General features: G+C 37.2%; 1 protein-coding gene across 3 annotated transcripts in view; it reads left to right on the top strand.

Annotated features, from left to right (window-relative positions):
* The window catches only part of TDRD3 (tudor domain containing 3), a 217,708-nt gene that overhangs the window by 108,930 nt on the left and 82,486 nt on the right, over positions 1-26,292 (top strand). For all 3 annotated transcript variants that reach the window (XM_070380218.1, XM_070380216.1, XM_070380217.1), the window contains 2 exons: positions 5,778-5,849; positions 7,826-7,975. In XM_070380218.1, the coding sequence (XP_070236319.1) occupies positions 5,778-5,849; positions 7,826-7,975 (222 nt within the window). The remainder of the gene's footprint in view (positions 1-5,777; positions 5,850-7,825; positions 7,976-26,292) is intronic.

Raw genomic sequence — 26,292 nt, 5'->3', positions numbered from 1 at the left:
TTTATTTCACATACCTTAGTCAGGGATTCAAGATCACTCATAATCTAGCCCTAGTTCTAGTTTATCTTTTCAGCTTTCTTAATTTTTTTCACACAGGTTTTGTTTTAGCTAAATGAAACTACTTACTCTTCCATTCTCTAGGCTTTTCTCGGTTGTTCTTTTGAAAAAGAAGAAAGATTTTCCCAATTTTAGGATAATTTTAGTTTCTCTTTTTTTTTTAAAATTATTTTATTATTCTTATTTTATTTATTTTTATTTTTTGGCTGTAATGTGTGGCATGTGAGATCTTAGTTTCTCAACCAGGAATTGAACCCTTGGCCCTGAATTGGAATGGCAGTCTTAACCACTGGATCACCAGGGTAGTCCCAGTTTCTCTCCTAATTCACACATGCCCATATTGTCCCCATGCCTTTTTTATTTTGGTTTTATTTATTTATTTTTAAAATTAATTATTTTATTTGATGATAATTACTTTACAATATTGTGGTGATTTTTGCCATACATCAACATGAATCGACCATACTTTTAAACTCAAAATGCTTGTTTTTTCACATAGTGAAATATTTGTTCCTTTATTGAATTCTTAGAATACTTTATTCATGATATGAAGAAGCATATTATTTTTTTACCTAGCAATAAAATTATATTTACTTCTTATCTCCTTTGACTGTAAGCTTTTTGAGGTCAGAATTCCTGTTTTTGTTATTTTTATTCAGTTCTACAAATATCTGTTGAACAGAGTGTATGCCTTGTGCTGGACTCTTGTATCTGTATATTATGTAATCCACCTAGCAGTCTTATAAGAGAGTGTTATGCCCATATGGATCAGAAAATAGGCTTTAAGAACTGTTAAACTAATTTTATGATTGATGGATCTGAGCCTTCCTGTATCTCCAGAGTGATGGCCCTGAGTCTTACATGTAATAAATAAAGTGATTTGATAGTTTCATATAAATAGCCAAGTTTATGAACTGTGAGTTTCCTAGAAAAATCTCACCCATTTCTTGTTATCTTTTCCTTTTATAAGTTGATATATTGTATCCTTAAGAGATTTTTTTTAAAGTGTGTTAATATGTTCTCAAGTCAGACAAACATATTATACATAACTTTTCCAACCCAGCCAAAACTATTAATAATTAAGCATGTATTCCAATATCAAATGGCAAAGTTGATCAGTGGAAAACTTCAGTTACTTTTGCACCAACCTACCTCACTGATTGAAAAGTAGATCAAGCATTCCTCAGAAATTGCTCATCTCCAACATGCAAACACACACATACAAACACATATACTCTCTCACACACACACATACACATATATGCATGGATCAGTGGTAGTTTGACAATTATCCTTGTAATGTTTTATTATATGTTTTTGCACTTTGTTTTCTGAGAGCCATGCTAGTATTTCTTTTTGTGCTGTGCTTAGTCACTTAGTCATATCCGACTCTTTGTGACCACGTGGACTGTAGCCTGCCAGGTTTCTCTGTCCATGGGTTTCTCTGTCCATGGATTCTCTAGGCAAGAACTGGAGTGGATTGCCATGCTTTCCTCCGGGGGATCTTCCTGACCCAGGAACTGAACCAGGGTTCCCTGCATTCCAGGCGGATTCTTTACCAACTGAGCTACCAGGGAATCCCTATTATTTCTTTCTAAAGACTTTTGGGAAAAAAAAAAAAAAATAGCCCTAGTATTTCTTTTTAGAGGGCAGTAGAAATTTACATGAAAATGTTTGAAAAACATCTTAATATGATAATAGTTCTCTTTGGTTTTGTATTTTTTTGATTTTGGTAACCATAGTGATGGAGAAATCATGGAGTGTTCAAATTACTTGAGCATCTGGCAGGTGATACCCATAAAAATCAAATGTACACATAAAAATCATAAACCATAGAGTTAATTTTGGAAGCAGTGGGGTTTTCTTGTGGAAGTTTAATGGGTTTACCTCTTTGGCTCTTAAATTTAAGTGTTTGATCCATTTTTAACTAATTCTTAAACATGGTGTAAGTAAAGGGTAAAACTTCATTCTTTTCCATGTGGACATCCAATTTTCCCAGCACCATTTGTTGAAGAGACTCTCCTTTGCCTAATAAATGACCTTATCACCTTCATCACTTGACTTGATGAAAAATCACTTGACTTGAACAGCATGGAGATCAAACCAGTCAGTCCTAAAGAAAATAAGCCCTGAATATTCCTTGGAAGGACTGATCCTGAAGCTGAAGCTCCAATACTTTGGCTACCTTATGTGAAGACCCAACTCCTTGGAAAAGACCCTGATGCTGGGAAAGATTGAAGGCAGGAGGAAAAGGGGGCAACAGAGGATGAGATGGTTGGATGGCATCATCAATTCAACGAACATAATTTGAGCAAACTCCAGGAGATAGTGAAGGACAGGGAAGCATGGCGTGCTGCAGTCCATGGGGTTGCAAATAGTTGGACACAACTGAGCATCTGAACAACAACAAAATGCACGCAAAAATCTATTTCTGGGTTCTTTATTCGGTTAGTCTGTCTTATTGCCACTGTTTTGATTCCTATAACTTTTTAGTAAGTTTTGTAATTGAAAAGTATGAGCTTTTTTCAGGATTATTTTGACTATTCAGGGTCCCTTGAGATCCCATATGAATTTTAGTGTGGATTTTTCCATTTCTTTGAAAAATATTCTTAGGATTTTAATAGGAATTACAGTGAACCTCTAGATCTATTTGAATAGTACTAATATCTTAACATTAAATCTTCCAAGTCATGACCCTCTCATCTTTTTCATTTATTGGTATCTTCTTTAATTTCTTTTAGCAATCTTTTGTAATTTTAATTGCATAGAACTTCTTCTTCTTTGTTTAAGTGTATCCCTAAATGTTTTATTCTGTTTGATTCTAGTATAAATGGAAACTTGTAACTCACAGTTGTTTTTTGCTCAGCCTAGTTCTCAGCAGTGACTTAGGGGAGATCCTGTGCAGGTTTCTGGACCATTTTTTCCTTATGGGACTCTCTTTTTCAAGCCTCTGCCCCAGGGCTTGAATTATTTCAGTCCACCTTGAGCTATGAGACTGATTTTCCCAATGTAACTTTCTGTGCTCTCTGTCTGCATCATGTCTCAAACAGAAAGGCAGAGCTCACCTGTTATTTTTTCTCCTTCTCTTTGGACTTACAGTCCTACATTACTTCTTGCCATGTGTCATAAAGCATTTGTTTCTTATGTGTTGTCCATATTCCTAGTTGTAGAGGGAGATTTAAGTCTTGACTCTTATATATTCATCAGAATGGAAAGTAGAAATCCTGTAATATGCTTTTCACTATATAATGTGTATTGGAAAATGGTATTATTGGCAGCTTATGTGAACTATAAGAAAGTCATAGCATAAAATGAACTTGATTTTTTGGCTTTGGCTGGTCTTTTTTTTTAATATCTAAATTAAAACTAGGGAAAGGACCTCTCGATTATTTCATGCATTTGTGTGTGTGTTTTTTTTTTTTTTACTAGGTTAACATCTTAAATACAGTTTATCAAGAAATAAGATATTCATATACAGTTTAAATTGTTCTTTAATTAAACTGAATATTATTGTTGCCTTTAGTCTTAGTGCTTTTTAATATAACTGACATAAAATGCAAAATATACTTTATATAATGCAGGGACTTTTAGTCCTGTGTGATTATTTGTGACACCATTGACTGCAGTAAACCTGCCTCCCCTATCCTTCACTGTCTCTTGGAGTTTGTTGAAACTCATGTCCATTGAGTCAGTGATGCCATCCAACCATCTCATTCTAGGCCACCCCCTTTCCTATTTTGCCTTCAATCTTTTCCAGCATCAGTCTTTTCCAGTGAGTTGGCTCTTTACATCAGGTGGCCAACATATTGGAGTTTCAGCTTAAGTATCAGTCCTTACAATGAATATTCAGGGTTAATTTTCTTTAGGATTGACTAATTAGATGTCATTGCAGTCCAAGGGACTCTCAAAAGTCTTCTGTAGCACTGCAGTTCAAAAGCATTAATTCTTTCATGCTCAACTTTCTTTTATGGTCCAACTCACATGCATACATGACTACTGGAAAAACCGTAGCTTTGACTATATGGACTTTTGTTGGCAAAATGATGCGTCTGCTTTTTAATACACTGTCTAGGTTTGTCATGGCTTTTTTTCTAAGGAACAGCATCTTTTGATTTCATGGCTGCAGTCACCATCTGCAGTGATTTTAGAGCCCAAGAAATGAAATAAAACAAATAAAATCTGTAACTTCTTCTACTTTCTCTCTTTCTGTTTGCCATGAAGTGATGGGACTGGATATCATGATCTTAGTTTTTTGAATGTTGAATTTTAAGCCAGCTTTTTCACTCTCCTCTTTCACCCTCATCAAGAGGCTCTTTAGTTCCTCTTCAGTTTCTGCCATTAGGGTGGCATCATCTGCATACCTGAGGTTGCTGTATTTCTCCTGGCAATCTTGATTCCAGCTTTTGATTCATCCAGCCCAGCATTTTTGATGATGTACTTTGCATAAGTTAAATAATCAGGGTGACAGTATACAGCCTTATTGTACTCTTTTCCCAATTTTGAACCAGTCTGTTGCTCCATGTCTGGTTCTAACTGTTGCTTCTTGACCTGTATACAGATTTCTCAGGAGACAGGTAGAATAGTCTGGTATTCCCATCTCTTAAGAATTTTCCACAGTTTGTTCTGATCTGCACAGTCAAAGGCATAGTCAGTCAATGAAGCAGATATTTTTCTGGAATTGCTTTTTCTATGATACAGCAGATGTTGGCACTTTGATCTCTGATTCCTCTGCCTTTTCTAAATCCAGCTTGAACATCTGGAAGTTCTCAGTTTACATATTGTTGAAGTCTAGCTTAGAGAATTTTGAGCATTACTTTGCTAGCATGTGAAATGAGTGCAATTGTTAGTTTGAATATTCTTCCCTGGTGGCTCAGAGGTTAAAGCGTCCACCTCTAATGCGGGAGACCTGGGTTCAATCCCTGGATCGGGAACATCCCCTGGAGAAGGAAGTGGCGACCCATGCCAGTATTCTTGCCTGGAGAATCCCATGGATGGAGGAGCCTGGTGAGCTACAGTCCATGGGGTCGCAAAGAGTCGGACACAACTGAGCAACTTAACTTTCACTTTCACTTTGAATATTCTTTGGCATCCCCTTTCTTTGGGATTGGAATGAAAACTGACCTTTTCCAGTCCTGTGGCCACTGCTGAGTTTTCCACATTTGCTGACATATTGATACTTTAACAGCATCATCTTTTAGAATTGTAAATATCTCAGCTATAATTCTATCACCTCTAGTTTTGTTCATAGTAATGCTACTTCAGGCCCACTTGACTTCACACACAGGATGTCTGGCTCTAGGTGAGTCATCACACCATTGTCCTTATCCAGGTCATTAATACCTTTTTTATATAGTTTTTCTGTGTATTCTTGCCACCTCTTCTTAATCTCTTCTGCTTCTGTTAGGTCCTTACAGTTTCTGTCCTTTATGGTGCTTATCCCTGCATGAAATGTTCCTTTGATAGCACCAATTTTCTTGAAGAGATCTGTAGTCTTTGCCATTCTGTTGTTTTCCTCTATTTCTTTGCATTGTTCACTGAAGAAGGCCTTCTTATCTCTCTTTGCTATTATCTTGAACTCTGCATATGTTTTATGTAGTTTAAAATAATTAATAGGCTTTTTTTTCTGTTTTAGGAATCTACTAAAATAATTGGATTTCTTGTGCATAAGTTAAATATATTTTTAATGTATAAATCTGTTTTATAACTCATTTTTCTCACAGAGCTTGTCAAAACACAATAGAAGCAATATTGGAACCGAAGGTGGACCACCTCCTTTTGTGCCTTTTGGACAGGTAATGACTTTCATTTTGGCAGATGAATTTTAATCATCAAAAAGTATATAAAAGTATTTTTCATTTATATTCATGTTGTGTTCAGTTTTGCACTGATCTCTTCACTCAGTGGTCATAGGAGTTACGTGGAAATATATTAATTATAAGAAATTGTTAATTATGTTTTTTCCCCTTTATTTTAATTAACTCTTTTCTGAAATGCTGTTAACCCAAAGATTCAAAGAACTAAGAGACACACCAGATGTCAATTTAAGACTAAGATAAGATGGTGGGGGCTTTTGTTTTTTGAGAGAGCGAAAATGCAAATGTAAGAAGACAAAAATATGCTATAATTTCTCACTTTGTTCATTAAAAAAAAAGAGGGAGGAAAAATAAAAGCATCAACAAGAGAATTGATAAGAGACAAAAAAATGGGAACAAGGAAGGGCATCATTGCACTTTAGGAGAACCTACTCTCCCAGCTGTCCCTTCCAAGACTCTGTTCTTCTGCCTTCATCCAAAGACCCATCTTAGTCAAAGACTTAATTTTATTTCCAGTTGGTATTTTCCTTTTCAACTAAGGCATCCCTGATCTTTTTCTAACATAAGTGAAACATTTTTATTTCCTAATTATTTCCTAATTTTCAACCACCTTGCTGCAGAATGTTACCTCAAGGTAGCTCCTCAGCTGGCCAGTATCTTGTCTTTCTGGTTGTGCTAAACATCACATTGCATTCAAAACAATCTCTCTTAGCTTGTCCCTGCTTTATATCTGAAGAATCCAAGAGTAATCAACCACTCTGACTGCTTGCATCATATGATGCTACTAAAATTTAGCTCTTGGTGACCTGCCTTGCATTTGAGCTTTATTTTCCTTCAAGAGTGCTGACTCAAAAGTGAAGATAAGTTGTGAACACAGCAGCTAGGAAACAGAGACCTACATCTCAGTAACAATTTTAAAAAATTTGGTATGAGAAACATATCTAGTTGATCAGGAAATAAATGAGCAGAATCAGGACTGATTTCCTTTAGGATTTACTGAAATTTGTCTCAAGAGACTAAAATCCCACAACTTTGCAGCCTGACTGAGGGAGAGAGTATATTTTTAGCTTTTGATGTGGTTTATAAGTTGAAAGACATCTTTCTAGATATAAAAGTAACTATCCATTTTGAAATTAGGAAATATGTTAAAAGTTACAGCTTCAGTAATGTTATTTGTTTATGAAGTCCATTGTGAAAATCTCTTCTTCAGCATCTTAGCCTTGTACATTGGTTAAAGACAGAGTTAAAGACAGAGTATGCTGGCTGTGTGTTGGAATCAGCTATTTTATATGTATATTATTGAACATCTGTATTTCCATAAACATTTTATTGAAAACATATTTTCATTCCTAATTAAAATTGCTGAGGTGAAAAATGTTCATTTTATAGGAGTTTTGCTGCTAGGATTAAAAGGGAGAATTGAATTCAGGGCTTATTTTTAGACTTTGAGGGCTTTCTTCATTTGTCTCAAGAGACTAAAATCCCACAACTTTGCAGCCTGATTGGGGGAGAGGGTATGTTTTTAGCTCTTGATTTGGTTTATAAGTTGAAAGACATCTTTCTATATGTAAAAGTAACTATACTACTTAACCCTCATGGATGTTGTGGCATAATGTGGAAATCAGCTCTTAATAAAAAACCGAATTTTCTTCTTGTGCAATAGTCTAGACTGTTTGAAATTTTAAATTATTTTAAATCATCATCCTAAAATGAAACTTAGAACTTTTGGTTTAATGAATGTTTTAAATATGCTCCCCTCTTTTAGATGGCTATATTTAGTGTAGCTTTCATTTACTAGTTACAGTTAAAGTTACTTCAGTTAGTTAGAATTATATTTTTATGGGCTCTTACTTGTTGTGATTCAGATATTTCTTTTGAAGATATATACGTTCTTACAAAAAGTTGAATTTCTTCTGATATTACTGAAGCATTTTGTTTTTATTTATTATTACCAGAAGTGTGTGTCTCATATCCAAGTGGATAGCAGAGAACTTGATCGAAGAAAGACATTACAAGTGACAATGCCTGTCAAACCTCCAAATGACAATGATGAATTTGAAAAGCAAAGGACTGCTGCTATTGCAGAAGTTGCAAAGAGCAAAGAAGTAAGAAAATAAATCATTGCAAATTTCTCTTATTCCTTGCCTTTATGTTCTATTTAGATTACTCACAATCATTATTGTCTTTTCACATAAAGTAACTAATTGAACAAACTTTTGACATTCTTTTTCCATAGTCTATCAGTAGAGAATGTCCTGGTATCTTTTGGAGTCTTAAGCTTACACCATTTTACTTGTAAACATTTCTTTCCAAGTCTCTTTAACAATTCCATTAAGTTGCTTTTGCTGACAAACCACCCTTCTTTTCTCCCTCTTTCTTTTTTTCTTAACAGTTTACTACTGAACACAACAAATTTTTTTTTTTAATGGCAGAGGGGTTCCTATTATTAGTTGGGATAGATGATACTTTCTGAAGAAAGTTTTCTCCTACAATAGAAACCTTGGAGGGGTTCAGGTAAAAATTAGAAGGTAAATCAATGGCTCAGGATTAACAATTTTGTCAGTTTTCATTCTTAAAAATAATGTATAATAAAAAACAATTTTTATCTTTGCATTTGTACATACCCTCTCTTATTTACTATTATTAGACAAAAGGTTTTCTTTTCATTATTTTTAATCTCTTACTTATTTGAAATAGGTTGGTTTTCTAGTTATTTATTGATTTGTAGCTTTTGAAAAGAAATTTTAGTTCATGAATTAGTTGGTTGCTTAAACAGAATTTTCTTAACCAGTGATATTGAAATAAATTTCTTTATTCAAAACCAGCAATAAACCTTAGCTAACAATTTTTTTCCTATTTAAATTCAAAATTTAAGCGGGGATTTCTTGAATTTTGGTAGTTCTTCCCACAGTGTCATTCTACTATCTGTTTATGATAGGCGGACAAGAGCACAAATTCTAGAATCTGGCAACCTAGAAGCATATACTGCTGAGAACTTGGATCAGTTCAGTTCAGTTAGTCGCTCAGTCGTGTCTGACTTTTTGCGACCCCATGAATTGCAGCAAGCCAGGCCTCCCTGTCCATCACCAACTCCTGGAGTTCACTCAAACTCATGTCCATCGAGTCGGTGATGCCATCCAGCCATCTCATCCTCTGTCATCCCCTTCTCCTCCTGCCCCCAATCCCTCCCAACATCAGAGTCTTTTCCAATGAGTCAGCTCTTTGAGGTGGCCAAAGTACTGGAGTTTCAGCTTCAGCATCATTGGATAGATTACTTAAATTTTGTACCATATTCTTTTATCTATGAAAAGATGATACCAGTGGGACAAGAGCACGGATTCTGGAATCAGACAGCCTAGAAGCATATACTTGAGAACTTGGATAGATTACTTAAATTTTGTACCATATTTTATTTATCTATGAAAAGATGATAGCAGTAGTACCCACTTCATATGTTTACTGTAAGAATTAAAATTGCTAATATTTAAAACAGTTAGGATACTACATGGCACAGATAATGATACTGTTACTGAATTCCTGTTCAGCTGCTTATCATTCAATAATCCAATACTGAGAGTGTTGGTTAAAAGGAAATAGGGCTTTACTGAGGAGGCTGGCAATTCTGAGGAGAAAGGTGGGAGTATGTTCCAAAAAGCCAGCTCCCAACTTGCCAGATTTTGCTTGGAGATTACATAGGGGAAAGAGGAAAGGGCTATGGTGCTCATAGGGAGGGGGCTGTCTTCTATTTTCAGAGATGATTGTCTTGATCGCACAATTCCAAGTAGCTATCAAGTCTTGTGATTGGAACATTATCTAAGTCATAAATCTTTGGTTAACTATTTCTGGAGAATAAGGAACAAGGGTAAGGTTTACAGAACAACTAACTAATCTTCAGTCTCAGTAAGCACCAACAGTTTTCTTCATTCAGCAAGCTAAGCTAAGTTAATGTTGAACTAGGGTAGAAGTCAGACATCGTAAGCATAAGATCACAGCCATATCCTAACTAAGGAACAGTGCTGGAATAATGCAGAGGATCTGAGATCCCTAGTTATAGTTTCACAGCCTCAGTTACAGTGTTAGGTTGTCAAGTCACTTCAGTCAGGTCCAACTCTGTGCGACCCTATAGACTGCAGCCTGCCAGGCTCAATATTTCTTTGCTGTGCTATGCTTAGTCTCTCAGTCATGTCTAACTCTTTGTGATTCCATGGACTATAGCCCCCGAGGCTCCTCTGTCCATGGGGATTCTCCAGGCAAGAATAATGGAGTGGTTGCCTTGCTTTCCTCCTTCTTTTGCTAAAAGCCTTCGATGTGACTATTGCTATTCCTCAGTGTTTTATCTATTCTAAGGCATGTTTAAAAATTACTTTAATATCTCTGAAATTAATTCATTTTATCCAGTTAGCATAAAATGTATTTATTCCTTTCCCAAAAACTGTTAAAATTATGGAGTTTCAGAACAGGATATTGAGACTATGTCAATTTCTTAATGATTGTAACAAAGGTGTTATTTTGATTTACATTTTTCTCAAACTTTCTTCCCAAAATTTTGTTTTATGTCTATTTACTGGACTGTAGTTAATATATGGTAATAGGCTTCATTTCTTAAAGTAATAATTGATCACATTTTATTTTCCCATAAGTATTTGTAAATAAAGAATCATAGTTTTCTAAAGCAGAGTTTCAACTTTTCAGTTGATATGTAAGAGTTGATTGGAGGCTCAAAACTGTAAGAACGTGCCCAAGGTTACCCAGTGACAATTCTGGGACTAACCTACATATATTACAGTAGAAGATTATATTTATGTCTATGTATCTTTCTATATAGATGAGTATACACATATTCATACTTAATGAGTGTCTGAAAAGCAAAATTATATAACAGTGTAATTTTCTTGGAAAGATATTTTATGTTCATCTATTTAACCACTTAATGTGGGTTTGGTGGAATCTACTGCAGATGACCAAGTGATGTTTCTCGTTCCTTTCTTCCTTTAGTCCTTCATTCAATAAATTTTTTTTTGAGAACATGTAATATGCCAGGGAGTTATCTTAAATGCCTTGGTTTAAACAATGACTAAATATGCAAAAGATTTCTGCCTTTATCAAGCTTACCTTTTAGTAAGCTAAACAGATTGGCATAGTAATAAGTATGTAAATTATATGGTAGGTTAGAAGTTGATAAGTGCCATGGGCAAAAGTAAAGTAGGATGGGCAGTTAGGAAGATGTTGGTTGGTCAGGGGAGTTGGGGGGTGGGGGAGTGCAGTTTAAAATAGGATGGTCAGAGGAGGAGAACAAGATGGCAGAGGAGTGGGTGGACGTGGAGCACATCTCTCTCCACAGATACATCAGGAATACACCTTCAGACACAGAAGTGCATGCAGAACACCAGCTGAGAGCAGACACGAGTACGTGACCAACAGAAAAGAATATATAGAACCACACAAAACTCAGTAGGATGAAGGAACTAGGGGGAAAAACAGGAGTGTTAGTAGGACTGGACCTGCCCTCAGCGGGAGGGGGAACTGAAGCAGGGGTCCGATCTCCACATCAGGGTACTTGTCTGGGTCAGAGGAGAAACATTTAAGGCTGAGAGTGAGGCAGGTGATCTGTGACAGCCTAAATGGAATGAGATCAAACAGTCCTTGCCTCGGCCATACATTAACATGGACAGGGATGCACGTCCCCTGGAAGGCACAGCTGCTGGCAGCTGGAGTTTAGGGATTGTGGAGCAGCCAGGGTGAGGGTTGCTGTTGACTGCAGAGAGACAGATTGAGGGGATGTGAGGGAGGAGATTGTGGTGGGAAATGCCTGTGGAGGAAAGCCAGGCAGCCATGGAAGCAAGGGATACTGCTGAGTTATGTGTAGGGGCTGGAGTCATCACCATAGCCTCTCTTTCTCCACATGCCAGCATTGGCAGCTGAACAATAGAGAGGCTGGCCCACCAAACGCCTGACGCACTGAACTACATTGTAGGACCCCACCCAGGGTGCTCCTTTAACTGACTGATGGATTGATCTACAGAGTAGGACCCCACCTGGGGTGCCCTTTAAGTGACTGATGTGCTGATCTACAAAGTAGGACTCCACTCAGGGTGCTCCTTTAACTGACTGATGGATTGATCTACAGAGTAGGACCCCACTCAGGGTGCTCCTTTAACTGACTGATGGATTGATCTACAGAGTAGGACCCTACCTGAGGTGCCACTTTAACTGACTGATGTGCTGATCTACAGTGTAGGACCCTACCCAGAGTGCTCCTTTAACTGACTGATGGATTGATCTACAGAGTAGGACCCCACTCAAGGTGCTCCTTTAACTGACTGATGGATTGATCTACAGAGTAGGACCCCACCCGGGGTGCCCTTTAAGTGATTGATGTGCCAAACTATAGAGTAGCACCTGACCCAGGGTGTCACTTTAAGTGCCTGGCACACTGATTTACAGAGTAAGACCCCAGCCAGGGAGGCCTCTCTATGTGTCTGACATGCCGAATAACAGAGAAGGACCCCAGGCAAGGGAGCCCTATAAGTGCCTGAACAGCTGGAGCTATAGAGAAAGACTGGCCGAAGAGGCCTACTGATCACCAGCTACAAGAGGCTTGAAAAAAGACTCTGACAGGGCCATAACTCCTGCAGTGGAGGCAGGCTGTGTCCCTGCACACTTAGCACTGCCAGGGTCCCCACAAGCCAAGCAGCTGAGCCACCTTCACACTCAACTGTCACGGAGCAGAGCTGCTACAGGCAAAAAATGTCTTGCGTCTATGCATGCAGGGTTGCTTCTGTCATGTCTGGGCTGTTTGTGACCCTATAGACTGGCCTGCCAGGCTTCTCTGTCAGGGAGCAGGGAGTTCTCCAGTGAAGAATACTGGAGCGTATTGGCCAGTACTGGTTGCAATACCCTTCTAGAGTTCTGTATTTCCTGATGCCCTAGCCGCCCACCCCCTTGAGTACCTGGTGCTGCCAGAACCCCTGCGACCCAAGCAGCTGCACCACCTCCACACTTGGCTTTCATAGGGGCAAACCCAAGTCCTCTGGAGCAAACCCCAGTGGATGACCCATATGCACAGGTGAAAATAAAACCACAATTGAAACCCAGGGGCAGTGTGGTTAAGGAAGAAGACCTAAAACCTTCCCACCAGCTCTACAAGCTGCAGATTAAATCTACATGATCAGCTAGGCAGATTCTGTGTCTTTATAAAAGGTCATTGAGAGCTCCCACAAAAGAAATCGCACTAGTTCTGATACTTGTGGACATTGCAAGCAAGAACACACAGAAGTAGGACCAGATTAGAATCTGAGCTGCCCACAGTAGGTCCAGAGATCAGCAGAGTGTTGGAGGACATGCTAGGGAGGTGAGGTGGACTGTAATTCCCTGCAAGGGAAAGAACTCTTGAGCAGTGACTCAAGAAAACATTTATTTTTCTTATGTTTTGACTTGTTTTGTAGATTCTTTTGGATTTTTTTTTTTTTTCCCTTCTTTTTACCCCTCTGTTGCAGTTGTCAATTTTATTGGCACTGTGAAATCTAATTAAACTTTTGAGCTTTTTTTTTGTTTTTCTCAGTCACATTTTTTATTGTTGTGATAAATCTCTGCCTCTCCATTGGGCTTTTGCAGTTCTGAGGAGTTTTCCTTTTTTTTTCCTTTTTTTTCTTTCATCGCCTGTTTGTTTGTTTTTTTTTCCCTTATCTCTTTTATAATTTAAAAATTTTTAAACCTATTATATTCTTTCTACATTTATTCCTTTGTTTGCCTTTCCTGCTTTTCTTTTCACCTTGCAGTTAGTCTTTAATGTATATAAATCTTCTTCATTTACCTTTATTTAACTTTTCATATCTACTCTTTCTTTCTTTTCTTTCCTCTCAACATATTTGTTAGTTTTGTTTTCATTGCTTTATTCCCCACTTGGCACCTTGCTTTAGTTTTGTTTTCCAGTTTGTGCTTTAGTTAGTTTTGTTCTTAACTGGTAAATATAATTTTTATTTCCTTTGTTCACCAGGTCAGTCTACTGTACTTTATTTTTGTTGGACTGTATTAACTTTGCTCATGGGTGTATATGAATATATTCCATTTTTTAAATTATTATTTGTCTGATTTTATAGCTGCCATTTGTCTGGGATTCATCTTTGGTTTCTCATTTTTGGATATTTGTTTTAATCTCAATGCCATAACAAACTACTTGTGAAATGTTCGTTCCTGGCCAGAGATCAAGCCTTGAGACTTTGGAGTGGGAGCACTGACTGCAAAACCGGAGACTACCAGAGAACTAATCTTAGGGAGTATCAAAAAGTGAGTATTCACACAAAGGAAACCACTTGAATACAAAACCTGGCATCACCCAAACACCAGTAGCACCCTGTGCAGGATGCCTCATCTAAACAACAAACAAAAATACAAACCAAATCATTAGCGGACAGAATTACCACCTCACTCAGCTTTGCCCATGAGAGGAAAAAGAAACAAAAACTCTGCACAAATATCACCCTATAGGAAACTTTCACAAACCATTGGAACAACCTTAGGAGGGCAGAAACCAAAAGGAAGAAAGAATTCAACCTTGAAGCCTGGGAAAAGGAGACCTCAATCACAACAAGTTAAAAAAAATAAAATAAAAAGAGAACTACTACACAAATGAAGAAGCAAACTAGAAACACAGAAGTCCAAATAAATGAAGAGGAAATAAGCAAACTACCTGAAAAAGAATTCAGAATAATGATAGTAAAAATGATCAAAAACCTTGAAAACAAAATGGAAAAAATGCAAGAATTAATTAACAAAGACCTAGAAGTATTAAAGAATTAGCATACAGAGACAAACAACACAATTACTGAAATTAAAAATACTCTAGAAGGAATCAATACCAGAATATCTGAATCAGAAGAACAAATTAGTGAGCTAGATGATAAAATGTTGAAAATAACTTCTGAAGAGCAGAATAAAGTAAAAAGAATGAAAAGAACTGAGGATAGTCTAGAGACCTCTGAGACAATATCAAATGCACCAATATTTGAATTACAGGGGTCCCAGAATAAGAAGAAAAAAGAAAGTGTATGAGAAAATTTTTGAAGAGATCGTAGTTAAAAATTTCCCCAACATGGAAAAGGAGATCGTTAATCAAGTCCAAGAGGCAAAAGGAGTCCAATAGAGGACAAACCCAAGGAGAAACACTCCAGGACACATACTAATCAAACTAACAAAGATAATCACAAAGTAAGAATATTAAAAGCATCATGGGAAAAGCAACAAGTAACATACAAGGGAAACCCCTACGCTGATCTTTCAGTAGAAACTCTACAGGCCAGAAGGGAATGGCAGGATATATTTAAAGTACTGAAAGGGAAAAATCTACAACCATGATTACTGTACCTGGAAAGGGTCACATTCAAAATTGATGGAGAAATAAAAAGCTTTTCAGACAAGCAAAAGTTAAGAGAATTCAGTACCACCAAACCAGCTTTACAACAAATGTTAAACCAGCTTATATAGTCAATAAATACAAGAGAAGAAAAAAGATCTACAAAATCCACCCCAAACAATTGAGAAAATGGCAATAGGAAGATATATATCAATAATTACTTTGAATGTAAATGGATTAAATGTGCCAACCAAAAGACACAGACTGGCTGAATGGATACAAAAATAAGACCCATATACATGCTGTTTACAAGAAACCCACTTTAGACCTAAAGACACATAAAGACTGAAAATAAGAGGATTGAAAAATACATTCAGTGCAAATGGGAAGCAAAAGAAAGCTGGAGTAGCAATCCTCATATCAGACAAAATAGACCTTAAAATAAAGGATATTATAAGACATAAGGAAGGACATCACATAATGATCAAAGGATCAATCCAAGAGGAAGACATAACAATTACAAATATCTGTGCACCCAGCATAGGAGCACGTCAATACGTAAGACAAACACTAACAGATGTAAAAGGAGAAATTGACAGTAACACAATAATAACAGGAGACGTTAACACCCCACTCACACCAATGGACAGATCATCAAAACAAAATAAGGAAACAAGGATCATCAAAACAAAATAAGTCTTAAATGATATATTAGATGAGATGGATCTCATTGATATCTTCAGGACATTCCATTCCAATGCAGAATACATCTTCTTCTCAAGTGCACATGAAACATTCTCCAGGATATACTGTTTCTTGGGTAACAAATCAAACCTCAGTAAATTTAAGAAAATTGTAATTGTATCAAGCATATTCTCTGACTGCAATGCTATGAGACTAGATATCAATTACAAGAAAAAAAAACTGTAAGAAACACAAACACATGGAGATTAAACAACATGTTTCTAATTAACCAACAGGTTACTGAAGAAATCAAAAGAGAAATCAAAAAATTTCTAGAAACAAATGACAATGAAAACACAACAACTCAAAACCTATGGGATACAGCAAGAGCAGTTCTAAGAGGGACATTTATAGCAATGCAGTGCTACCTCAAGAAGCAAGAAAAACATCGAATAGACAACCTAACTTTACACCAAAAACAACTGGAAAAAGGAGAACAAAACCCTCCCATAATTGTTAGAAGGAAAGAAATCATAAAGATCTGAGCAGAAAGAAATGAAAGAAACAATAGTAAAGATTAATAAAACTAAAAGCTGGTTCTTTGAGAAGATAAAATTGACAAACCTTTAGCCAGACTTATCAAGAAAAAAAAGAGAGAAGAATCAAATCAACAAAATTAGAAATGAAAAAGGAGAGGTTACAACAATCCAGAAATGATAGACAATGTAGAAATACAAAGGATTATAAGAGACTATTTTGAACAACTATATGGCAATAAAATGGATAATCTGGAAGAAATGGACAGATTCTTAGAAAAGTTCAATCTTCCAAGACTGAACCAGGAAGAAATAAAAATTATAAACAACCCAATTACAAGCACTGAAATTAAAGCTGTGATCAAAAATCTCCCAAGAAGCAAAAGCCCAGGACCAGATGACTTTGCAGGAGAATTCTGTCAAACATTTCAAGAAAAGCTAATGCCTATCCTTCTAAAACTCTTTCAAAAAATTTCAGAGGAAGGAACACTTCCAAACTCATTCTGCAAGGCCACCATCACCCTGATACCAACAAGGACAACACACAAAAAAGAAAACTACAGGCCAATATCACTGATGAACATACATGCAAAATTTCTCAGCAAAATTTTAGCAAACAGAATTCAGCAACACATTAAAAAGCTCATATACCATGATCAAGTTTGGTTTATTCCAGGGATGCAAAGATTCTTCAATATATGCAAATCAATCAATGTGATACACCATATTAACAAACTGAAAGATAAAAACCATACGATAATCTCAGTGGATGCAGAAAAAGCCTTTGACGAAATTCAGCACCTATTTATTATTAAAACTCTTCAAAAAATGGGCATAGAAGGAATCTACCTCAACATAGTAAAGGCCATATATGATAAGCCTACAGCAAACATTGTTCTCAATTGTGAAAAACTGAAAGTATTCCCCCTAAGATCAGGAACAAGACAAGGGTGCCCACTTTCCCCTACTATTATTCAACATAGTTCTGGAAGTCCTAGCTATAGCAATCAGAGAAGAAAAAGAAAGAAAAGGAATCCAGATCGGAAAAGAAGTAAAGCTCTCACTGTTTGCAGATGACATGATACTATACACAGAAAACCCTAAAGATAGTATCAGAAAATTACTAGAGCTAATCAGTGAATTGAGCAATGTTGCAGGATACAAAATCAATACACAAAAATAATTTGCATTTCTATATACTAACAATGAAAAGTCAGAAAGAGAAATTAAGGAATCAATCCCATTCACCATTGCAATAAAAAGAATTAAATAGGAATAAACTTACCTAAGGAGACAAAAGAGCTGTACACAGAAAATTATAAGCCACTGTTGAAAGAAATCAAAGACAAAATAAACACATGGAGAGATAGTCCATGTTCCTGGGTAGGAAGAATCAGTATTTTGAAAATGACTATACTAACCAAACACAATCTACAGATTCAGTGTGATCCCTATCATATTACCAATGGCATTTTTCACAGAACTAGAACAAAAAATTTCACAATTCATATGGAAACACGAAAGATCCTGAATTGCCAAAGCAGTCTTGAGAAAGAAGAATGGAGCTGGAGGAATCAACCTTCATGACTTCAGATTATACTACAAAACTACAGTCATCAAGACAGTATGGTACTGGCACAAAAACAGAAATATAGACCAATGGAACAAGATAGAAAGCCTAGAAATAAACCCATGCAATTATGGGTATCTTAATTTTGACAAAGGAGGCAAGAATATACAATGGGGCAAAGATAGCCTCTTCAATAAATGGTACTGGGAAAACTGTACAGCTCCATGTAAAAGAATGAAATTAGAACACTTCCAAACACCATACACAAAGATTAACTCAAAACAGATTAAAGACCTAAATGTAAGACCAGAAACTATAAAGCTCTCTGAGGAAAACAAAGGCAGAACACTCAGTGACATAAATCAAAACAAGATCCTCTATGACCCACCTCTTAGAGTAACGGAAATAAAAACAAAAGTATACAAGTGGGACCTGATTAAACTTAAAAGCTTTTGCACAGCAAAGGAAACTATAAGCCAGGTGAAAAGACAGCCCTCAGAATGGGAGAAAATAATAGCAAATGAAACAACTGACAAGGGATTAATTTCAAAGATATACAATCAGCTCATACAAGTTAATACAAGGAAAACAAGCTAATCAAAAAGTGGGGAAAAGACCTAAACAGACATTTCTCCAAAGAAGACATACAGATGGCTAACAAACACATGAGAAGATGCTCAGCATCACTCATTATTAGAGAAATGCAAATCAAACTACCTCTCAGCAGCCAGAATCACCATCATCAAAAAGTCTACAAACAATAAGTGCTAGAGAGGGTGTGGAGAAAAGGAAGCCCTCTTGCACTGCTGGTGTAAATTGATACAGCCACTATGGAAGATGGTATGGATATTCCTTAAAAAACTAGGAATAAAACCACCAGATGACCCAGCAATCCTACTCCTAAGGATATACCCTGAGGAAACCAAAATTGAAAAGGACAAATGTATCCCATTGCTCATTGCAGCACTATTTACAATAGCTGGAAAATGGAAATAACCTAGATGTTCATCGACAGATGAATGGATAAAGAAGTTTTGGTATATATCCACAATGGAATATCACTCAGCCATAAAAAGGAACACATTTGAGTCAGTTCTGATGAGGTGAATGAACCTAGAACCTATAATACAGAGTGAAGTAAGTCAGAAAGATAAAGATAAATATTGTATTCCAACACATATAAACGGAATCTAGAAAAATGGTACTGAAGAATTTATTTACAGGGTAGTAATGGAGAAACATCAATAACGTCAGATATGCAGATGACACCACCCTTATGGCAGAAAGTGAAGAGGAACTAAAAAGCCTCTTGATGAAAGTGAAAGAGGAGAGTGAAAAAGTTGGCTTAAAACTCAACATTCAGAAAACTTAAGATCATAGCATCTGGTCCCATCACTTCATGGGAAATAGACAGGGAAACAGTGGAAACAATGACTGAGCGACTGGACTGAACTGATTTGAACTGAATGAGCATATCCTACATGGGATCACAGTGCTCTCCAAATTGTTTGAAAAATGCATTACAGACAAATTGTCTGACTTTCAAGTGGGCATAAAAGGCCCTCTAACCTATGCAGGTTTCCTCATTACACATATAGAAGTGTGTTTTTGCTCACTTCATGTGTAAGAGGTGGCCTTACGTTGTGTTGTATCCTCTGCTTTTTCTGTGGGACCATTCCATTCAGAGCAAAGAGCACCATGATTCCAATCTGTGTGTATTTATTAACTCTTCCCTGAAGTTTGTGTATGTTGGAAATTGTGGTGTTTTAGATCACTGAATGTACAGAAGAAAGAATTCAAGCAAAATATTGCTGTTCTTCAGTAGTTTTGTTTGTGGAATTTGAAATTACTCAAATTTAAAATAAATTACTGGACTGTGGAAATAATAAAAATAAAATAGGATGGTCAGAAATTGAGAATTCTTTCAAATTTTATATAGTTTATATTCTAGTAAGGACAGTAAATAATATAAACATAGTAAATAAGTAAATTACAAATTTCAGCCTTAAATATAGTAATTTGATTAGGCTTCAAGATGGTGAAATTTGTGTCAAGAATCTAAGGCAGTAAGAATTAGTGACATGATCTGAGAAGAGTGTTCCAGGGAGAAGGAAAAGCTACTGCAAAGGCTCTAAAGCAGGAGTTTATGTTGAAGGAATGGCACAGTGACTAGTAGAAGCAGAGAAAGCAGAGGGACAAATTCTAGAATATAAAATCAGGAGTGATAATGGAGGTCAGCTTATGAAGGGCCCTGTAAGCCATCTTAAAGACTTTCAGAAAGAAATGAGGAGCCTTTGGAGGGTTGTCAGCATATCAATATATCAGCAGACCTACATTTATAAAGTCTAATTCTGGCTGTTGTGTTCAGAAAGGGAAGATGGGAATCATACAAGTTAGGGAATTATTGAAATAATCCAGGGGGAGAAAAAGTTTTGGTAGTGATGGCAGCTGTATAGGTAGTGTAAATTGTTCAGATTCAGGTATTTTGAAAAATACAACCATCAGAATTTCTGAGAGATTAAATACACAGCTTGTAAGAAGAGGTGTTACAAAAGACTTCAAGGATTTTGCCCTGAAAAATTAGCAGGTTAGAGTTGCTTACTTTGAATTGGAAAAGACAGGGTTTGAATAGGGTGTTTTGTTTTGAATATGTTAATACTGAGGTGCCTTTCAGGCATCCACCTGGTAATGTCTAATAGGCAGCGAGACAGAGAAGAGGTAAAAGGTGAACTTTGGGATGGGTGTGTGCATTTGAGAGTGAAATGCATATGAATGATATTTAAAATCATGAGGTCACATGTGATCCCCAAGGGAGTGGGAGCTGAAAGGAAGGGAAAACGATAAGGAACAAATCCTTTAGCATTTTAACCTTACCAGTTGAATGAAAGAAGTTGAACCAGCCAAGGTGTGACCAGTAAGATAGGAATTAAACAAGAGAATACAGAAATTATATCATGGAGTGTGGCGTATTGAATGTATCAAAGGTTGTTGAAACGTTCTGTAAGATGTAGCTTGAAAATTAATGTAGAGTTAGGGAAGTTGTGCATTCTCTTCACATTCTGTATAGATGGTGGTAAGATAAACTATAGATGTACAGATATTAGTGAGTAGGTTGATGTGGTAAAAATCTATGTAAGTTCTTTGATGATTATTTTAGTTTTTCCAGTGAGGAAGTAAGCATGGTCATACAGTCACAATGAGGGAGAAGATGTTTGAAGTTTGAGGAGCTAGGAGACATGTGAAATAGTGGTTGGGAAGATTGGGACGTAAATGGCCTAGGAAAATGTAGTACGATTGCTAGACTGCATTAAGGCCCACTTAGGTTTCATGGTCATGATGCTCTCACAGATGCCTGACTCACATCACTTACCTTATGGGTAATGTTTATGTTGTGATGTCTTTAGATATTTGTATGTTTAGTGAGGAACAACTATTTTACAGCAATGAAAAGTAGTTCTGAAAATGCTGTTTATCTTGTTCCTTAATCCATAAAATGGAAAGAAAATAATAAAGAAATGTCTCCAGAAGATAATCCTCCCAATATTGCAGTGAGGTAGGTTTTTTTGTTGACAGTGTAGTGTGACATGTGGGATCTTAGTTCCTGACAAGGAATCGAATCTGTGCTTTGTGCAGTGGAAGCGTGGAGACTTAACCACTGGACCAGCAGGAAATTCTCTTGTTCCTGTTTTAAGGATGAGAAACCCAAAGCTTATGGAAAGTAGAAGTTAAGTTAAATGTCTGAGGGCTGGAACTAGGAAGTGGCTCAGCAGAGATTTAAATAGAGGAAAACAATAGAATGGGAAAGACTAGAGATCTCTTCAAGAAAATTAGCGATACCAAGGCAACATTTCATGCAAAGATGGGCAGATAAAAGACAGAAATGGTATGGACCTAACAGAAGCAGAAGATATTAATAAGAGGTAACAAGAATAATACAGAAGAATAGAAAAAAGATCTTCATGACCCCAACAACCATGATGGTCTGATCTAGAGCCAGACATCCTGGAGTGTGAAGTCAAGTGAGCCTTAGGAAGCATCACTATGAACAAAGCTAGTGGATGGAATTCCAGTTGAGCTATTTCAAATCCTAAAAGATGAGGTTGTGAAAGTGCTGCACTCAACATGCCAGCAAATTTGGAAAACTCAGCAGTGGCCACAGGACTGGAAAAAGGTCAGTTTTCATTCCAGTCCCAAAGAAGGGCGATGCCAAAGAATGTTCAAACATCCACACAATTGTATTCATCTCACATGCTAGCAAAGTAATGCTCAAAATCCTCTGAGCCAGGTCAACAGTACGTGAACTGTGAACTTCCAGATGTTCAACCTGGATTTAGAAAAGGCAGAGGAACCAGCGATCAAATTGCCCACATCCGTTGGATCATAGAAAAAGCAAGAGAATACCAGAAAAACATCTACTTCTGCTTTATTGATTACACCAAAGTCTGTGACACTAGATCACAACAAATTGGAGAAAATTCTGAAAGAGATGGAATACCAGACCACTTTCCCTGCCTCTTGAGAAATCTGTATGCAGGTCAAGAAGCAACAGTTAGAACTGGACATGGAACAACGGACTGGTTCCAAATTGGGAAAGGATTATGTCAAGGCTGTATATTGTCACCCTGCTTATTTAACTTATATGCAGAGTACATCATGTGAAATGCCAGGCTGGATGAAGCACAAGCTGGGATCAAGATTGCTGGGAGAAATATCAATAACCTCAGTTATGCAGATGACACCACTCTTATGGCAGAAAGTGAAGAGCAACTGAAGAGCCTCTTGATGAAAGTGAAAGAGGAGAGTGAAAAAGTTAGCCTAAAACTCAACATTCAGAAAATGAAGATCATGGCATCTGATCCCATCACTTCATGGGAAATAGACGGGGAAACAGTGGAAACAGTGAGAAACTTTATTTTCTTGGGCTCCAAAATCACTGCAAATGGTGACTGCAGCCATGAATTAAAAGGCGCTTACTCCCTGGAAGAAAAGCTATGACCAACCTACTACTACTACTATTAAGTCACTTTAGTCGTGTCCAACTCTGTGCGACCCCACAGACGGCAGCCCACCAGGCTCCACCGTCCCTAGGATTTTCCAGGCAAGAACACTGGAGTGGGTTGTCATTATGTTAAAAGCAGAGACATTACTTTGTCAACAAAGGTTCATCTAGTCAGAACTATGGTTTTTCCATTGGTCATGTATGGATGTGAGAGTTTGACTATAAAGAAAGTTGAGCACTGAAGAATTAATGCTTTTGAACTGTGGTATTGGAGAAGACTCTTGAGAGTCCCTTGGACTGCAAGGAAGTCAAACCAGTCCATCCTAAAGGAAATCAGTCCTGAATGTTCATTGGAAGGACTGATGCTAAAGCTGAAACTCCAATACTTTGTCCACCTGTTGCAAAGACCTGACTCATTGGAAAAGACCCTGATTCTGGGAAAATTGAAGGCAGGAGAAGGGGTGACAGAGGATGAGATGGTTGGATGGCATCACCGATTCAATGGACATGAGTTGGAGAAAGCTCCAGGAGTTGATGATGGACATGGAAACCTGATGTCCTGTAGTCCATGGCGTTGCAAAGAGTTGGACATGACTGAGCAACTGAATTGAACTGAAGCCTGTATTCTTAACTATATTACATTGTTTCTCAGTCTGATAAACTTTGTATAACATTAATATAAACTCATATTTTTCCTATGGTAGCATAAATAAGGACTGTCAAGACATTTGAAATCTTTTTTTTTTGCTGGATTGCAGGTAACAAAAATTGAATTAATCCAGTAATGAATCTCTGAAGTTGTGGTTTTAATTTTGATTTGAGTTAAATTTAAATATTGTGATGTATCAACTACCTAATAGAGATATTTATGTGTTGTCCATTGATGATCATATCACATCATTTTTCTGTTTTTCAGGTTTTATTTCTTTATATTTTCATATGATTCAAATTAATTTGTCAGTCTTAATTAAATGTATATCTGAAATATTTTCTTACTGTAATCATTGTAAGACACTTTAAAAATATTACTGGTTATCCCTAATAAAAATCAAGTGTTGGCTTCTACTTTTATTAGATTTGTTAGAAAACTATAAAGATATTATATAACCAGATGCATAATTTGATATTGTACAAATAACAACCGTGAGGTGCTTTTCAATCATGAAATTGTGTCTTTCTAAACCAGTGTTCTAATCTTTCCACAGTGGTTTTGATAAAACAGAAATGAGATCAAATTCAAATTTCATTACACAAAGAATTATTCAAATGTCAGAAAAATAAGAACTAGGACTTTGAAAGTTTTATACATAGTTGATAAGGTATAGCATGGTGCTGTGTATGCATGGTCAGTCGTGTCTGACTCTTTGTGACCCCAAGGACTGTAGCCTGCCAGGCTCCTCTGCCCATGAGATTTCCCAGGCAGGAAATACTGGAGTGGGTTGCCATTTCCTTCTCCAGGATATCTTCCTGACCCAGGGATCTTCCCTTCCTCTTCTGCATTGGCAGGCTGATTCTTTACCACTTGTGTCATCTGGGAAGCCCCCAAGATATAGCATACTATGCAATTAATATAGATAATAAATTAGTAATGAGACTTTTAATCCAGTATTAAAATTTGTATTATTTGTTTACATTCTTCGATTATAGAATATGGAATATTATTCTTGTTACTGGATCATGGGTGTAATGTAACTAATTCTTAAATAGGTTTCAGTTCAGTTCAGTTCAGTCGTTCAGTCGTGTCCGACTCTTTGCGACCCCATGAATCACAGCACGCCAGGCCTGCCTGTCCATCACCAACTCCCGGAGTTCACTCAGAGTTGTGTCCATCGAGTTGGTGATGCCATCCAGCCATCTCATCCTGTCGTTTCCTTCTCCTCCTGTCCCTAATCCCTCCCAGCATCAGAGTCTTTTCCAATGAGTCCACTCTTCACATGAGGTGGCCAAAGTACTGGAGTTTCAGCTTTAGCATCATTCCTTCCAAAGAAATCCCAGGGCTGATCTCATTCAGAATGGACTGGTTGGATCTCCTTGCAGTCCAAGGGACTCTCAAGAGTCTTCTCCAACACCACAGTTCAAAAACATCAATTCTTCGGCACTCAGCCTTCTTCACAGTCCAACTCTCACATCCATACATGACCACAGGAAAAACTATAGCCTTGACTAGACGGACCTTTGTTGGCAAAGTAATGTCTCTGCTTTTGAATATGCTATCTAGGTTGGTCATAACTTTTCTTCCGAGGAGTAAGCGTCTTTTAATTTCATGGCTGTAGTCACCATCTGCAGTGATTTTGGAGCCCCCAAAAATAAAGTCTGTCACTGTTTCCACTGTTTCCCCATCTATTTCCCATGAAGTGATGGGACTGGATGCCATGATCTTCGTTTTCTGAATGTTGAGCTTTAAGCCAAATTTTTCACTCTCCACTTTCACTTTCAAGAGGCTTTTTAGTTCCTCTTCACTTTCTGCCATAAGGGTGGTGTCATCTGCATATCTGAGGTTATTCATATTTCTCCTGGCAATCTTGATTCCAGCTTGTGCTTCTTCCAGTCCAGCATTTCTCATGATGTACCCTGCGTATAAGTTAAATAAGCAGGGTGACAATATACAGCCTTGACGTACTCCTTTTCCTATTTGGAACCAGTCTGTTGTTCCATGTCCAGTTCTAACTTGCTTCCTGACCTGCAACAGATTTCTCAAGAGGCAGGTCAGGTGGTCTGGTATTCCCATCTCTTTCAGAATTTTCCACAGTTTATTGTGATCCACACAGTCAAAGGCTTTGACATAGTCAATAAAGCAGAAATAGATGTTTTTCTGGAACTCTCTTGCTTTTTCCATGATCCAGCGGATGTTGGCGATTTGATCTCTGGTTCCTCTGCCTTTTCGAAAACCAGCTTGAACATCTGGAAGTTCACGGTTCACATGTTGCTGAAGCCTGGCTTGGAGAATTTTGCCCATTACTTTAGCGTGTGAGATGAGTGCAATTGTGTGGTAGTTTGAGCGTTCTTTGGCATTGCCTTTCTTTGGGATTGGAATGAAAACTGACCTTTTCCAGTCCTGTGGCCACTGCTGAGTTTTCCAAATTTGTTGGCATATTGAGTGCAGCACTTTCACAGCATCATCTCTCCGGATTTGAAATAGCTCAACTGGAATTCCATCACCTCCACTAGCTTTGTTCTTAGTGATGCTTTCTAAGGTCCACTTGACTTCACATTCCAGGATGTCTGGCTCTAGTCAGTGATTACACCATCATGATTATCTTGGTCGTGAAGCTCTTTTTTGT

The sequence above is a fragment of the Bos mutus genome, chromosome 12 (assembly GCF_027580195.1).
Source record: "Bos mutus isolate GX-2022 chromosome 12, NWIPB_WYAK_1.1, whole genome shotgun sequence".
In the NCBI taxonomy this organism is placed as follows: Eukaryota; Metazoa; Chordata; class Mammalia; order Artiodactyla; family Bovidae; genus Bos; species Bos mutus.
Note: the sequence above shows the minus strand (reverse complement) of the source record. Positions and strands in the feature narration are given on the sequence as shown.